We start from the raw sequence: 17,632 nt of genomic DNA, 5'->3' as shown, positions 1-17,632 counted from the left end.
GGAGACCTCATTGCAGCCTTTCAATACATAAAGGGGGCTTATAAGAAAGAAAGAGAGAGACTTTTTATCAAGGCCTGCAGTGACAGGACAAGGGGCAATGGGTTTAAACTGAAACAGCGTAGATTTAGATTGGATCTAAGGATTAATTTTTTACTATGAGGGTGCTAAGACACTGGAACAGGTGCTCCAGTCCTCTGATCATCTTCGTGGCCTTCCTCTGGACCTGCTCCAACAGCAAACAAGCTTGGAAAAGTTAAGTAGAGGCTGGTAAACACTCATGACAACTTATATGCACTTTCTAACCATGCTGCATGTTAAACATCAAATTCTCTTCCTCTTAGAATCCAAAAGGCTGTGTTCCCTTCTTTGATGTAAAACCATTCATTAAGAAAGCTGAATTAGCACTGTTGTCTATAAATCTCTATTCACTGCTGATGTTTTCAATTCAAACCCAAATGGAAGTATAAGCACTAGAGTTATGTGTGAACAGTATCTTCTCCAGTCAACGGAGGACAATCATGGCTTTCTCTCTTATAAGGACTTACACATATGTAAAGTGTCTGACCATCACAGAGTCACAGCAGAGCTTGAAACTATGAACCCGAGTATAATCAGTTAATGGAAATTTTCATGAGTTTATTGAAAGAACAGTTTTGAGACATATTGCCAGCCACTTCCCATGTAAATAATATTAGAATGCAAGTTTCTACTGGTCTCTGTGACCTTATCAGTACTAAAATGCATAAAAGACTTAGAGGGTAGCAGGTGGAGAAAAGAGAAGTGGGATGAGGGTTTGCATCCTGGATGCTGAAATAAATACAGGAGTTCCTCATTCTGTTACTCTGCCTTTTCTGGCAGAAAAGTAGATTCCTTCCAGTGCTTGCAAAGGAAAGTGAGAACATACCATCATTGCTGGGGTTACATGTGGCTTAATACTGTGAACCTGCCTGCTCTGGAAAAGAAGGTGCTTCCATCCTTTCCTAACCACTGATACTACCAACTGGGTTGTGGTATCAGAGACAAGTGCAGTGTGATGTATTTCCAGTTCAAAAATCCTGACCCTAAAATCAGGAGTTCTCAGCATTATATTACAAAATCTCATCTCTGAGAACAGATATTCCAGATATTTCCTGGTTCCCAGCTGACAGACCAACGTATGGCTAAGGAACAAACAGTTCCAGAAATAAACTTTTGTTTAGTAAAAGTGAGTTAGGCTAGGAGATCAGAAAAGTTATGACAAAAAAAATAGTAATTGGAAAATCTCTTCTGAACTTGCTTTAAATGTAAATGTTTACTTCTCTGCAACAGGAAAGCAGTATAGCATTTTATTTTCTCTACAGAACTGAAATGTTCTCTTGTTTTTTAATGCTTTTTCAGAGAAACAGCAGAACGGAGAGATGCTGGACTACTGATACAGTGAATGAAATGTCCCACCTCTCTAGAGGTCAGATGCAGCACAAGCACTGGCATAATACATTTCCTTACATGGTTTTACCACTGTTCCACCAGTGCTGGAAGAATTACCCTAGGGATGGGAGGTCCTTCACAGCCAAGACATTCAAACTTAAATACATCAATTTGGGCCCTTTAACCTATATTTAAACACACAAAACAGCCAATGCCAATGGTAAAAGCCAAGTAGTCAGCACGCTTTAGAAATGGACTCTTCTCCCCCCTCCCTTCCCCCAAATGCTTAGATTAAGATATCCAAAATTTTCTCTTACAGTTATTTAAATTCTTTGTCTCTCTAATGAAGCTCTCTCGACAGTCAAACTTGCGGCCTGGACATCTGCACAATGGAAACTAGAAAGAGACAATAACATTGCTCAAAGCTGACCAAGGAGGAAGTGAACCATCATTCTTGAGTTTTTTATTTCCCTGTGCCTCCCAGTGTTAGACTGCTGACTAAACACCACAGTAAAATGATAGAGTGAAAATTTGTTCCTCAGCCCTCTTTTAGGACTTCTAATTTGCAAAAGAATTTGCCACAGCACTGACTTCAGTCCTGCTCTGCACAAGGCCATTCTGCATGCAGCTGCTCTATGTTCGTTTCTCTGTAAAGAGAGACAGTAGTTGCTTCCTCATTAACTAGACATGGCCATGATTTCCACAGAAGTAATCTCTGAACATGCTACTATCCAAAAAATGATACAACAGTGTAAGTGTAGAGCTTTTCATAGCAATTCAACCCCCAACGATGAAATTTACTGCATGCTCGTACTACACATTTTGCACTGACAAACACAAGTCTTCTTACAAGACTTTTTTCACTAAAATCTTCAGCTAAAATGTAAAACTAAAAAAAATAGTCTTTAATATTCTGGTAGTGCATAGGGAAAAATGTTTTATTTTGCTTATTTGGGTTTTTTTTAACTCTCTTTTTCTTCAGGGAAATCTAATTTTGGCAACATATGTGGGATGGAGCACTAATCTGCTCTTTTAACATGTGTTTATCTGGAATTTTCAAGCCACTTTTCCTAGCCTTGTGAACCTTCTCAAAATACTGCAGAAAAGAAAGGCACAAGGGATAACTCCCAAAAGATGCTAGAGAGACATTCATTGTTAGAATCATAGAATCATAGAATGGTTTGGGTTGGAAGGGACCTCAAAGATCATCTAGTTCCAACCCCCCCTGCCATGGGCAGGGACACCCTCCACTAGACCAGGTTGCCCAAAGCCCCATCCAACCTGACCTTGAACACTTCCAGGGAGGGGGCATCCACAGCTTCTCTGGGAAACCTGTTCCAGGGCCTCACCACCCTCACAGTAAAGAATTTCTTTCCAACATCTAATCTAAATCGACCCTCCTTCAGCTTAAACCCATTACCCCTTGTCCTGTCACTACACTCCCTGAGAAACAGTCCCTCTCCATCTTTCCTGTAGGCCCCTTCAGGTACTGGTAAGCCACAATTAGATCTCCCTGGAGCCTTCTCTTCTCCAGGCTGAGCAACCCCAACCTCTCAGCCTGTCCTCATAGGAGAGGTGCTCCAGCCCTCTGATCAGCTTCATGGCCCTCCTCTGGACTTGCTCAATGTCTCTCTTGTACTGGGGCCCCCAGATCTCGATGCAGTACTGCAGGTGGGGTCTCACAAGAGCCGAGTAGAGGGGCAGGATCACCTCCCTCGACCTGCTGGTCACACCTCTTTTGATGCAGCCCAGGACACAGTTGGCTTTCTGGGCAGCAAGCGCACACTGCCGGCTCATGTTGAGCTTCTCATCAATCAGTACCCCCAAATCCTTCTCCTCGGGGCTGCTTTCAATCCATTCCTCGCCCAGCCTATAGTCATGCTTGGGATTGCGCCGACCCACGTGCAGGACCTTGGACTTGGCCTTGTTGAACTTCATGCGGTTTGCATGGGCCCACCTCTCCAGCCTGTCAAGGTCCCTCTGGATGGCATCCCTTCCCTCCAGCATGTCGACCACACCACACAGCTTGGTGTCATCGGCAAACTTGCTGAGGGTGCACTCGATCCCACTGTCCATGTCGCCGACAAAGATGTTGAACAGTGCCGGTCCCAGTACCGACCCCTGAGGAACACCACTTGTCACTGTTCTCTGCCTGGACATTGAGCCATTGACCACAACTCTTTGAGTGCGACCATCCAGCCAATTCCTTATCCACCGAGTGGTCCATCCATCAAATCCATGTCTCTCCAATTTAGAGACAAGGATGTCGTGTGGGACAGTGTCAAATGCCTTGCACAAGTCCAGGTAGATGACATCAGTTGCCTTTCCCTTATCCACCGACGCTGTAACCCCATCATAGAAGGCCACCAAGTTTGTCAGGCACAATTTGCCCCTAGTGAAGCCATGTTGGCTGTCACCAATCACCTCCTTATTTTCCATGTGCCTGAGCATAGTCTCCAGGAGGGTCTGCTCCATGATCTTGCCAGGCACAGAGGTGAGACTGACCGTCCTGTAGTTCCCTGGGTCTTCCTTTTTACCCTTCTTAAAAATGGGGGTTATGTTTCCCCTTTTCCAGTCAGCGGGAACTTCGCCGGACTGCCAGGATTTCTCAAATATGATGGAGAGTGGCCTGGCCACTTCATCCGCCTGTTCCCTCAAGACCCGTGGATGCAACTCATCAGGTCCCATGGACTTGTGCACCTTCAGGTTCCTTAGATATTCTCGAACCTGATCTTCTCCTACAGTGGGTGGTTCTGCATTCTCCCAGTCCCTGCCTTTGCCTTCTGTGACCTGGGCAGTGTGGCTCAAGCATTTGCCAGTGAAGACTGAGGCAAAGAAGTCGTTGAGTACCTCAGCCTTCTCCATATCCTGGGTAACCAGGTCACCCGTTTCACTCTGGAGGGGACCCACGTTTTCCCTCGTCCTCCTTTTCTCACTAACATACCTATAGAAGCTTTTCTTCTTGTCCTTGACACCCCTGGCCAGATTTATTTCTATCAGGGCTTTGGCTTTCCTAACCTGATCCCTGGCTGCTCAGACAGTTTCTCTGTATTCTTCCCAGGCTACCTGCCCTTGCTTCCAACCTCTGTAGGCTTCCTTTTTTTGTTTGACTTTGCCCAGGAGCTCCTTGCTCATCTATGGGGGCCTCTTGGTCTTTTTGCTTGACAACTTCTTTCTTAGGATGCATTGCTCCTGAGCTTGGAGGAGGTGACCCTTGAATATTGGCCAGCTGTCTTGGGCTCGTTTTTCCTCCAGGGCTTTGTCCCGTGGTGTTCTACCAAGCAGGTCCCTGAAGAGGCCAAAGTCTACTCTTCTGAAGGAGGAGGTGACCCTTGAATATTGGCCAGCTGTCTTGGGCTCGTTTTTCCTCCAGGGCTTTGTCCCATGGTGTTCTACCAAGCAGGTCCCTGAAGAGGCCAAAGTCTACTCTTCTGAAGTCCAGGGTAGGGAGCTTGGTGTGTGCCCTCCTCGCTGCCCTGAGGATCTTGAACTCTACCATTTCGTGGTCACTGCAGCCGAAGCTGCCTGTTGTTCTTGTGGCCTGATTCTACCCTGTTAAAGTATTTACAGTCTGAATAACAATGAGCATACTGATTGGTTACTATTAGATAGTGTACTATTCCCACTAATTTCAAGTGGATGATAGCCTGAGGGTATTAGCATGGCTAGGAGCAATAGGGAGAGCATAGCTATGCCCAGTCTTGTGTTGCTTTGGAAGACTCAGTCAGACTCTTTGAGATAAGAAGCTCACATCAGCAGGTGAGTTGAAAACTAATCTGCCCAGGAGTTGTGCTGGTTTAACTTTAGCTGTTCTCTCAAACTGAGCTAGTTTAACCAATGCAGATAGCTGCACGAGAAATCTTAGCTCAGTTTAGGCTAAACCAAAATTTGAAAATTGCTTTCTTTCATCTGGTTGTTTTTTTTGTTTTTTTTTAAGGGAGAAAAACTGAATGCAAAACGAACATCTACACTGAGATACCAAGGCTGCCCTGTGAGTTGTTTTCATGCAATTAGCATGGGTTGCCCTTCCCAAAGTACCTTGTACACAGAGCAGCCTGCAGTCACTAACAGTCAGGGTTACAGTGCAGCCCTTCTGGAAAGCAGTCTTGTCTTCTATTCTGGACCAGTTTCTGACTAGGACTCACAAGCTGGTATAAATGGCTTGATGCTTGGAACAGGGAGCTGTGGGACTGTTTCTCTAAGTCCAGCTGTACCCAGTATGCTTCCAGGACTCTGCAAAAACAGGTAGGGCTGGAAAAAAAGCTGGATCTGTCAATTCAGCCCAGCTTCCAGGCTGGGACAGAAGAGCAAATGTGCCTGGAATAAGCATAGGCTCTGAGTTTATACATATTCCAGAAGGGTTCACATACTGACTTGTGAGGAAATCAGACTGATGAGCTATTTTGGTGCTAGTCTGCATGCAAATGAACTCTCCCAAACAAGCAGACACCAAATTCAGATGTGTTTTTTAGAAAAAGTAAATAAGCAGCCACAAAGTCATTTGCAAGGCTTATCTAAACCTGATTAATCATGCTAGTACAAGCTTGTTTTGAACAAAGGTCTACTCTTAGGAGAAAATGAGAGGGGAAAAAATCCATTCCCTATCCTCACCAGCTACATGCACCTTCTCACAGGGAATGACAGCTGCTAGATTTAGCTTAGCTTTCAGCTGAACTGAAGCTTTCCACATAAACATCCAGGACATGGCCAGTGGTTAATAAACCATAAGCTGCTCCAGAATCCACAGTGAGTCTTTGTGGATTTTGTTAAAAGGCATACTGAGTAAAAACAGTGGAGTATTTTGTTTGTTTCGTACTACAAGGCAGCAAGAAAATGTAAATGTTTTTCATGAGTCTAGATTCAGACTATCAAAATATCCTAAATCAAGTTCATGAAACCTGAAAGGCAGTTTTGAGCTTTCGCAGCCCAGGCTGTATCTGCTTATCCGCTCTCTGAAGAGCGGCTGACACGATGTCTCAGATGGACGGAAAACATTCCATAAGCAACTGCGGAGGGTGTGGTGGCACAGCAGCCTGCAGAGTAGCACAGAAAACACATTGATTCCTCCTGCCTACTGTGTCTTCTACTGGATCCAGCGTAACAGAAATGGCTGCTGTGACTAGGCAGCCGTGAGGGTGGGTTAGAAATGAGAAGGAAACTGGTGGAATACCAAGAAACACTCGTTTTTTCCAAGAGATGCTTACTGGTCACTGCTAACACCATTAGATCACTCACAGTGGGATTTAGCACAGTGCTTTCTCCTAGCTGCACTTGGCAGCATGCCATGCTTCACGCACAGATCTGATCCATGTTTCAGTGTGAAGACAGTCCGCAATCTTTTTGGTTTTAAAAACAGAGCATGCAGAAGTACATTTCTGACTATATTAAACATTTCTAACACATCCTGTTGCCGTAGTAGCTAGATAATGAGACCACAGTATTTAAAGTCTTGGAGGAAAAAATGTCAAGGCCTTTGAGAAATCTGCTGTTTCCTTTTTTTCTTTTTTAACCTACTCACTGAGTGATTTTCTTTTTTCTTGACTATTTTGAGCGTACAACAAGGTATGCACTCGAACTGATATCTTCAGACATACAGGCCACAGAGGAATGCGTCAGTGACTCTTCTCCCAGCTTGTGTATTGATAGTGTGTAGAATCAAGTACAGAAAGTACAGGTTTGTGTCAGACAGATCACATTCGTTAACAAACATGCAAAGCTAACAAGCAGTATGTTCCCAGTCTACTATAAATTACTCAGACAAATCAAAGCAGCACTAAAATAAGCAATATTTCTGGTCACTTGCACTATAAAGGAAAACAGTTTCTTGGAATTCAGAAGTGGAGAGGTCCAATCCAAGCCCACAAATGCTGATCTTGGATCTTCTGAGCATATGTTTAGAGTATAATAATGCCTGCAAAGCACTGGAGACAAGGATACAGAACTGCTTCTATAACTGCTTATTGCTGCTTCAAGAGTCGGGCTAAAAAGAGATCAGAATGGTACTTTTCTGAACAAAGGTTTGGAAAACTGTAGGACCTTTTATTCTCTGAGACTATGGACCTTGTATGCTGTTTATGCTGAAGAGAGACACACAAAGATCCTTCAGAGCTTGCTGGCAGAAAGGCTGCCCTTCCAGAGGACAGCTCTACCCTATGCAGCAGTACTGGGCTTGCTGGCCTCTGGAGAGGGCATTTGGAGAGAGTGCTGTTGTTGTAAGAGGACTGCCCAGCACACGCCCCACTTCAGCGACTCCACGCTCTATGGCAAGTAGCTCTCCATAGACCTGTGGGACTGTAAATTGCATGGGTGGGCACAGGGCAGGGATAGAATAAGGAAAGCATAAAAGTAGCTTAAAACAACTGTTCCTACCCCCACTCCTGCTCCTTTCCCATGCCCAGCAGTGACAGGTATAGAAATAGCTATCCTTCATCGACCTGCTTCACAGGCACGTGCTTGGAAGCTATCAGTTAGTTCATATAAGAAACACAGAAAGGCCAAGCTTTGTAACACAGCTTCTTTTAAATGCTTGACATACAGAGAGATTATTCAAAGTCAGCTATGGATAGCTGATATTTTAAGAAGAAGCTTCCAAAAATTCTGTGTTTCTTGTCCCATGATAAGCCACATGACTAGGCACATCATTCTGAAAGGGGGGGTGGGGGAAGAGTTTAGCAGTGTGGGAAAGAGAGGGTCAAGACTACATAATCTATTTGTTTGTTTTCCTGTTTGAACAACAGGGTTGCAGAATGACACAGAACCAAACAGCTATGAACATAACTAAGAGTTATTCTGCTGAGTACACTGGTAATATAAAAATGTAAAAGCAATTCTTGTCCAATGCATGAACAGTTTGGGATGCAGGTCCCATAAAAGATTTGGGAACGAACTTCTCTGAGGTTTGGTAAAAGGATGGTCAGCATCTGGTGCAAGAAAATTCTGGTCTTCTGAAGTATTTTATGAGACCTAACAATAAGCTCTCTCTGTTTGTGGCAGCTTAAGACATACCCCGATAGGAACTGAACTTCACTGCAACAAACGGGCATCACCTTGATATTCCATGCTACTTGGCTGTGGGCCTACTATTCATCCAACATTTCCCAAGCAGCTCCCTCTATCCCACTGCTGAGTGTCTCTCAGCAGGGCAACACCTTCAAGAACGAGTAAAAGTTCTATCCCTACTAGTATGGGGTGAAGAACCTAATGCTGCTGCATGAATTAACAGTGTGCTCAGAAGTGTTTGGCCAGGACTTTAATGAGGATGGCAAGTGTTCTGCTGGATAACTGTTACAGAGAGGCTCTGTGATGCTACAGCTGCTGAGGACTTGGTACTTGCAGGTGTGCACTTTGCCTACAACCTAGTTGACGCAGGAACCTGGGCTTGGATATTTCCTGCTTTCTCAGCTATTTTAAGACAGGGGAGGTAGTCACATGTGGTTTTCTTACAAGCTCTCTTTCAATACTTGACTTCTTGGGGCCCAGTCGTGTTTTCATTGGAATGAATGAGCTTTCTGTCATTGACCCCAGTTTAAACCCTGACAATTTATTATTGACCCACTGCTATTGTTGCTAGGCATCTTGTGATTTAAAATATATTTTAAAAAATTATTTATCTACATATTGTGCAGCATACTTCCAAGATAGAAAAGTTCCATAATTATGTTATAATACAGATGCAGCAGGAGGATGGGCTGGAAATGCAAAGTGCGCTAGGTGTCTACAAAGCTGACTGAAAGTATCTATATGATAACTGATTTCCTCAGTAAAGCAGGGTATGCTGAGCAAGCCATGCCACATATAACTGTACCCACAAACAATGTGGGTACGCAATCTGTAGTCTTTGTCCTATGGAAGTCTACGTTGGCAGAGAACTGGGATGCATCATCTGAGTACCTCCGTGGAACTCTACTCACTAGGAGAAATTTCCACTCAGTGAGAACAGGATGGGATGTTTGAGAAGCAATTTCATTAGCTTCTTTGAAACAATCAGAGTTTTTGAAACATTTGGCCTGTAGCTGATTAAACTTCTCACTGTGGTAGTAGCTGCTGTGTTATGTCTAAATCCTATGTGGAAATCACTGATGATTAAACAAGTCTTCATCTCATGTTTTTACAAGCTATTCAGAGAAAGGCTCTATCTACCATAAAGAATTATTTGGAAGGCACATTGATTTTCATCCTGTTAGTTGTATTGCAGCTTCCTTAATGCTGATCTACCTCAGTACAACTAAAGGCTTCTGTAGTTACAGTGGAAAGGGCAGCAGCTCTCATTGTTTGCAAAATCTCTCAAATGAGAAGAGCTACTAGGAAAAAAGATGTAGCTGAGTTCTAGAAAATATTTTATTTTTTTCCTCAGAAAATACAGGAAACTGGGATTAGTTGGCAAGAGGGATGGGAGAGGAGGCATACAAATAAATACTATTTCAAGAAGATTATTAAAGCAAGTAAAACTTCAGGTAATTTCCTCTAATTCTGCTGACAGTAACTGATCTGGATTTTGTTTTGTTTCAAAATAGTGCTGTTGGGGAGAGATAAGCACAGTGAGAGAGCAGTAAAACAGTTTTTCAGCACAGACACCTCCAGAATGCATGCATGCTGCCCCTTTAAATCTTACAAGCTTTAATGCTCCAAGTGCTGGAGGGGTATTCTGCAACACTGAGTTTCAGGCAAAATTCCTAATTGAAACTGATCTCGTTTGCAGGCAGGAAAAGTAGTTGTTTATATTTAAGTATCTTCTCACTGGGCAGTTAAAATGTGTTTTCAAAAATCAAGCTACAATAGAAGCCATTAAAACACCCTAACATTTTCCAACCGCACACAATTGCCCCAAATAATTCCTATTCAAATTCAGAGAAAAATTATGGTAAAAACTGATACTATGATGAGGTCAGCTGTTGGCAAGTGCTAGTATTTTAATGACAACCACAACAGTAATTCATTAGCACTACTAGAACAAGCAGAATTTAGCTTGTGTGGAGTGGATTGGTGAACAGTTTACTTACCTGAAACAAATTCTCATCTTAAATGAGTTAGGAATGGTGACTTACCAGCTCTAGGAACTTCCTCACCACCTGTCTTTGCTTTAAGTTAGTTTCACCATCCAGGTTTGCTGTTTCTATATGGCACAGCCCATCGGGATCACTTGAGGAGAGCAGCAATATGTCAGCAGGTATAATTTCATTACAACGAAGCTGCACAAAGTCTCCAACTTTCACTTCTTTCCAGTATCTGCTTATGTATTTCTTCTCATTTCTGGGAAAAAAAAAGACATTTAAAGGACATATATTAAAAAAAAATGCACAGGCTGGGATGCTTCCCATAAGATCTGGTGTGATTTGTAACAGAACAGTTCCTTCGGAAGGTCCTCAGGTACTCTCAAGTTAGGCTGGGAAGAGGTCATGCAGACTGCCAGGAGGCCACTTCCCACTGACTCAGAATCAGGTCTGAGTTCCCAAGACACTCTTTTAAGGCCCAGAGGACCACAGGTGGATGTTAGACCTGGCTAAGCAGGGTCAGCGGGAGCTTCACACTGTCCTTTCTCTCCCTCCCTGCACTGAGTCCTCTGCCCCCATGAAGATGGGGGGGCTGCTGTGCATACAGGGTGAAAAGGAATCACTTTCAGGGCATGGAGGAACAGGCTTGGGTGCAGGACACCTGAATATCCTCCATCATGCACCATCTTCTGATAGCTTCCCCTTGTTCCCTTTTTCCAACAGTGACAAACTTTGTATGGTGCTGCACATGATATTTGGATGAGGGAGCCAAAAATCCCTAACTGAAAGGAATTTCCATTATTTATCACTAAACCTAGAATTACAAGGACATCACGTGGAAAAATTCAGTCCCAACTGTTCTACTGGGAAAGGACACTGTAATTTCTTTTAAATATTTCTGCAGTATCTCCATTTTAGCCATAGTGCCGTCTGTTGCATAGCTAATTTCTGTTTAGTTACACTGAACCTTTTATTTTGCAGTGTAATTTCTTTGTCAGTTCAAAGACTTACCCACCTGAAACACTGATGTGTGTGTTGTTTATTTAGATACAGCCACTAGTTTGCTATTTATTTTTTAACTTTTTCTTGAGAAAAAGAGGGAAAAGGAACAGGTGATTGCTTAATTAATGCTAGCTACAATTCAAGGTTTTAGTTCCATGACAGGCACAGACTCATGTGCTTTCTTGGCATTTGTGCAAATTACTTTCTTCTGTTGTGTTTCTGAAAGAAAAAAACCAGCCACAATATTCACGTGGTAAAATACCTCCTGAAATTGGGAAGCTGCTATTCTGACACTTTGTTAAGCTGTCTGAAGCTCTTTTGCCATGTGAGCCCCGAGATGGCTCTCAGTGCTGGCACTGGCACCAGTGACAGCCTCCTGTGATGGCACTTCAACTGGTAGAATGGGATTCTGGTGGTGGTGGGGCAATGCCTTCACTGGTGTTACAAGAATTAGTAACTTGACTTTTATTCATGTATTTAGCCTAAATCCTGAACAATAATGCGTCCGGCAGCACAACAAGGATGTATCAGATCAGGTTTTACCTCCTAGAATTTCTTCATTGTCCTTTCCTAACATCCAGTTTATAAAGGGAGGAATGAAAATTATGGTTGGGATTTCTATTTTGATAAAACCTGAAAAAGATTAATGAGTCAGGTGTAAAACATGATAGTCTAACAACGGCAGGTAATGAACATACTAGGTGCTGAAATTACCCATTCCCTTCACACTCAGGCCAAAATCAACATTTAACTTTTCCTGCTAATGAGTATGAATTGCTTTGAAACCCAGTGTGCCATAACAGTACAAATCACTGCACCGCAGATCTGAAGGGTTTGTTAGACATGCAGTCTGTAACTCCAAATCCCTTCACATGAGGCCGTTGCTCTTCATCCTTTTTAATTTAACTGTGAAACTGGGTGATGTTCAAATGCATGTCCAATGAGTAGCAGTATAGAAGTATCATCAGGCTAAAAATAACAAGTAGTCCCATACTATACTATAAGCACTTAATTTTTTTTATTTAACTTCTATTGTTTGAAAATCATTGCTATTTTAGCATTTCCTCATCTCTCGCATGCTTAGCAACTGCCACAATTATATACACTGTGGCAGGAAGGGTGGATATTGAGCAACACAAGGCCAAATTGCTCTGCTGGGATAAATGAAGTTGCTCAGCCTGGAGAAGAGAAGGCTCTGGGGAGACCTTATTGTGGCCTTTCAATATATAAAGGAGGCTTATAAGAAAGACAGAGAGAGACTTTCTACCAGGGCCTGTAATGACAGGACAAGGGATAATGGCTTTAAACTGAAAGAGACATAAGGAAGAAATTTTTGGTGATGAGGGTGGTGGGACACCAGATCAGGTTGCCCAGAGAAGCTGTGGATGACCCTTCATTGGAAGTGTCCAAGGCCAGGCTGGAGGAGGCTTTGGGCAATCTGGTCTAGTGGAGGGTGTCCCTGCCCATGGCAGGGGGGTTGGATTAGGTCCCTTGCAACCCAAACCATTCCATGATTCAGTGAATCTATGAATGCAAGACCTCCTGCACACACACCAGGGCCCCAGGGCAGAGCCTCCTTCATCAGACACACAGGAACAATTTGGCCCAGTATTCCACTTGATCAGCTCCCTGCTAACAAGGGCCAGTTGTGGATGGAAAGTTACTGTCTGCATGGAAAATTACTTCCTAATCCTCCTCAGCCAGGGTTGCTGTATGTCCTCTAGCACAGCTCTGAACTCCGTCTTGTCTCACTGCCGCCAGTGAGTGGTCACTACAAGTATTCTCTGCAGAGTACGGCATGATACTGTCTTCAGACGTGGCGGTTCACATACTAGATGAACTATAAATACATCAGTCCTTTAGGAGCATTCCTTTAACATGCTCAGCCTACTCTTCTGAACACACAGGTTAGCTCACCTCGAGACAGGACAAACACACCAAGCGACCCCATTGATACAGTTACAATTTTGCCATTGACTTCTGCAGAGACTTTGTCATCCAAGTTTTATACCACCTAATAAATGTTTATTCTTGCTGTTATATTGTGCCAGTAAATTGCAGAAGTTTTATGATATAGAGAGTTAGGAATGCCACACTTCCTAGAAGAGAAAGACTCTTTAAAATTTAAGCTCTCTTTTGTGCTGTAAGGTGTGGCATACAGACATGCTTGATTTAAATTTTATTTGAAGTTCAGGGATTTGAGCAGTTTTGCCTCAGTGTGTCCTCACAGACATTATTCTTCCAGTCCCTCTTCAGAAGGAGCCCCTTCCATGTCTCTGACGATGTACATCTCTAACGATGTACATTGCATTGGCCTGCTGTGATAGTAAACCTGAAATAAATACATATGTGCATCATTACGTGTTTGGTGGTGTTTTCAAACGGTTCAGTACACTTTTCAACTTCAGAGCAAACATAACATCTAAGGAGACGCTTCCGCTGAGCTCTTCACAGTAGTGGCCAGGTTTGGAGGACACCAACAGTTGGACAGACAGTACTGGAATGAATACCAGATCCCAGGGACCACCTCCCTGCACCTGCAGGCACTGAGGTAATGGAGACCACTCCCTATGCACTCTTACAGAACATGAACAAAATGCAATAATGTGGGTGCTCTTTACTCATCCAACAGTCAGCATGATTTTTCCTGGCAGGTCCTGTCTATCCATTTACCTGGTAGGTGCTTCTGAAAGGCCTTCCTGTCTCTGGTCTTTAGTATCCTAAAATCATCTGCAGATTTTGCTGTCTTTCCTTTTATAATTACCCAGCTGATAAATGAATGTTTCACACACAGATGCCTTGGTCTATTTCTCTGGGACCTTGCCATTTATTCTTGCTTTGTCCTGACGCTATCGCTACTGTGTGGTTGGTGACGGTCCTCTGCAGTCTCAGCACAGGGCTTCAGGCACTGCTCGCAAGGGACTCTTCAAAAAAAGCTTTTGGCAAGTTTAAGTAAACATCATATGACCTCCTGGAATATTTTGTCGAAGGGCTCAAAGAATTCTGGCAGGAACACAGGACTGGGAGGCAGCATCTCATTTAGTGGGTGCAGCCCCCTCCCACAGTCTGAGGAAACCCTGCCATGGACATTTAGGCCAGAAGCTAATACGCCACAACTCCCATTCTACCTGCACTTGCTTATCACAAACCTGAAGATACGTTTTAGTACCTATGACAAACTTAAGGTTGATCCTACGAGAAGCCAAAGCTGCAAACTACAACGAACCGCAGGAAGAGGTCAGAGATACTAATTCTTATCTTTCAAACCTGGAGAGTTAGACAAAAGTCTTCCAAATCAATGTGCTGCCAACAAACACTTCTATTCTGCAAAAAGAATAGATACTGTTGGTAGTCTCCAATTACATCACAATGATGAACTATTAATTTCAGACATCTATGCCCAGTTACTGTAACATGTGGTGGTCACGTATTAAAGATGTCTAGCTTCCTGCACACAACCTAATCTTGATCAACACATTTGCATGCAACGAATGTACTCGTCAGCTGTGGTTTTAACCCACAGTCACGTATATCTTCATGCTCCTCTCTGCCACAAATGGAAGCAGAACTTGCTAGTACTTTCACTTTTGTAAGCATATCTTTACAGGTAGACATGGACTGAAATCTAAAGACGGATGGCTAAAAAGTCTGCCGGCACAGCTGCATTGACATCAACACTGTTGTTAGCCAGCAGCAAGTGCGGCCCCCTGGCAGGAGTCAAACTTCTTTAGAGGCTGATGTTCTTTTGCAGCAATGAAGAGCAATTATCCCAGCATATCCGCTTTCAAACGTACACGGGAGAGTCTGCAACATCCTTTCAAGTGCATGAACATAGAGAAAATCACTTTAATTAATATTAAAAATTTGTATTACTCTACCTACTGCATATATTTGGCCTATGCTCTGTTTTGAAGCAGAATAGCCTGCGGGTTTGTGCCAAATTTGAGATTGGCTTTGGTTAACAACAAAAACTAAACAAGAAATATTGACGATTTTTTTCTTTACATTTCAATTTTAAATTTAGAAACACAGAAACTCAGAAATTACATTTTCTTTTCCTATTAACCATGCTTTTCTTTCTTCTGCTCTCCTTTGCGACATAAGCTGATAGAGATCATGCCATAATTTTGCTTTTCTGGCCATGCAGACATCAGTTTTTATCTACAAAAGGCTGAAGATTTCAAACTGTCTCTATTTAAACGTTACAAAATTGTTTACTTATTAATAGCTTTTAACTGTTTTAGTATAATAAGGAGTTATTCAAAATTACCTTACCTAAAGGGAGGTAACAAAACTACACATACACAAATTAAGAGGAATCTTCCCTTTTCTTTGTTTTGTTTTTTTTTTTTAAGTCTGGGGAGAATATCACAAGCAGTACTTGGTAGGAAAAGTGAAGACCATGAAGCTGTAATCTGTTCCACTTGTGCAAGGCCTGCATACTAGAAGTTTTATATGTTAAATTAAGAAGATGGGACTACTAGGCGATCATTTCTTGCTTCCTATACTTCTCCACTGACAAAAATTACAGTTAATGAGTGGGAATGGCTGATGCAGATTTGCTCCACCAATTAATTCCTGTGAGTGGCTGGGGCACCCGTGCTTGCTTTTGTGTAACACTGCCCTACCTTAGTGACAGCACAGGCTCCTATACTAATCTCAGCAGGACTTGTAAAAGACATTTAGCAAAAGACAGAGGATGTTCTCTTGTACCTTTTGGGGTGCTCAATCTGGTTTACACAGCATACCCTACACAGGTTGTGGCTGCAGCCCAGAGGTTTTAAAGCCTCTCAAAACATCCAAATGAAGTGTTGTTTCCCAGTCCAAGCCCATCCGCTGACCTGCTTTTGAAGTAACAATTGTCTTCACTTCAAAAGAAATCAGAATCCTTTGCCTTGCCTGCCAGCTGAGGTTGGCCATTGAACCAGTAGACTTTAAAAGAAACATAGCAAGAAATTAAGTCTGCGGAAGAGGAAAAACCGTGCACAAAAGATAGGTCAAAGAGTTGTGTACAAGGTATACTTTGGAGCTGTTCTTAAAGTCAGCCAGGTCGTTCCTTTCCATCTCAAGAGGCAGAAATAGAGTGAGGTAGCACTAAAGAATGTATCAGACCCCACCTGGAGTGCTGTGTCCTGCTCTGGGGTTTACACCACAAGAAAGACATGGACCTGTTGGACCAGGTCCAGAGGAGGGCCATCAAAATGATCCAAGGACTGGAGCACCTCTCCTATGAGGACAGGCTGAGAGAGTTGGGGTTGTTCAGCCTGGAGAAGAGAAGGCTCCAGGGAGACCTTAGAGCAGCCTTCCAGTACCTGAAGGGGCCTACAGGAAAGATGGTCAGGGACTGTTTATCAGGGAGTGTAGTGACAGGATGAGGGGTAATGGGTTTCAGCTGAAGGGGGGTCGATTTAGATTAGATGTTGGACAGAAATTCTTTCCTGTTAGAGTGGTGAGGCACTGGAACAGGTTGCCCAGAGAGGTTGTGGATGCCCCCTCCCTGGAAGTGTTCAAGGCCAGGTTGGATGGGGCTTTGGGCAACCTGGTCTAGTGGAGGGTGTCCCTGCCCATGGCAGGGGGGTTGGAACTAGATGATCTTTAAGGTTCCTTAAACCAGTCTATGATTCTATGATCTCTGCCCTCATTGACTGAAAACATGTTAAAATCAGTTGGTTAGAAGTGCCATGACAAGTGTTCTGGTTAGGACCAAGGTAACTAAAGAGAGTTTGAGGCTAATTGGCAGGAGCCAAGCACAGCAGCAATTCCAATATTACAAAACAAGAAGGGGATCCTAAAACTATAATGCAAGCACTGAAGTCCCTCTGGCCAAAGTATCTTGATGGAGGCTCCAGCATCTAGCTGTTTTTCAATGGGTCCTTCACAGTCATATAGTTTTCTCAAATTCTTTGTTCCTTCCCTGGCCTGGGCTGGAGCCCTTGCCTTCAACCCTCCACCTCTTCTCCTGACACTCCTGCAGATGTGGAGAGGGTTCACACTAACTGAGCCCATAGCGCTCTATGGACACCTCAGTGGGAAGCAGAGATTTTGCATAACTCTCACAGGCTACAAAAGCAGAGCTGGTGGACAACACTGAAATACATGCATGAAACTCCTGTGTTATAAATAGTAACAATTATGATTTGAAAACTACAGGTGTAGCAGATCTCAGAGTTTAAAAACAAGAGCTCTCTATGAGACCAAGGCATATATTACACAAAGTCTGAACATGCTAAGTA

At 43.2% G+C, this 17,632-nt stretch overlaps 1 protein-coding gene across 1 annotated transcript in view; it reads right to left on the bottom strand.

The window, feature by feature from the left end:
* ATP10A (ATPase phospholipid transporting 10A (putative)) overlaps window positions 1–17,632 on the bottom strand; it is a 117,521-nt gene that overhangs the window by 60,940 nt on the left and 38,949 nt on the right. Inside the window, exon 2 of the mRNA XM_075737565.1 lies at window positions 10,452–10,656. Coding sequence (XP_075593680.1) covers window positions 10,452–10,656 — 205 coding nt within the window. The remainder of the gene's footprint in view (window positions 1–10,451; window positions 10,657–17,632) is intronic.

The sequence above is a fragment of the Balearica regulorum genome, chromosome 1 (assembly GCF_011004875.1).
Source record: "Balearica regulorum gibbericeps isolate bBalReg1 chromosome 1, bBalReg1.pri, whole genome shotgun sequence".
Taxonomy (NCBI): Eukaryota; Metazoa; Chordata; class Aves; order Gruiformes; family Gruidae; genus Balearica; species Balearica regulorum.
Note: the sequence above shows the minus strand (reverse complement) of the source record. Positions and strands in the feature narration are given on the sequence as shown.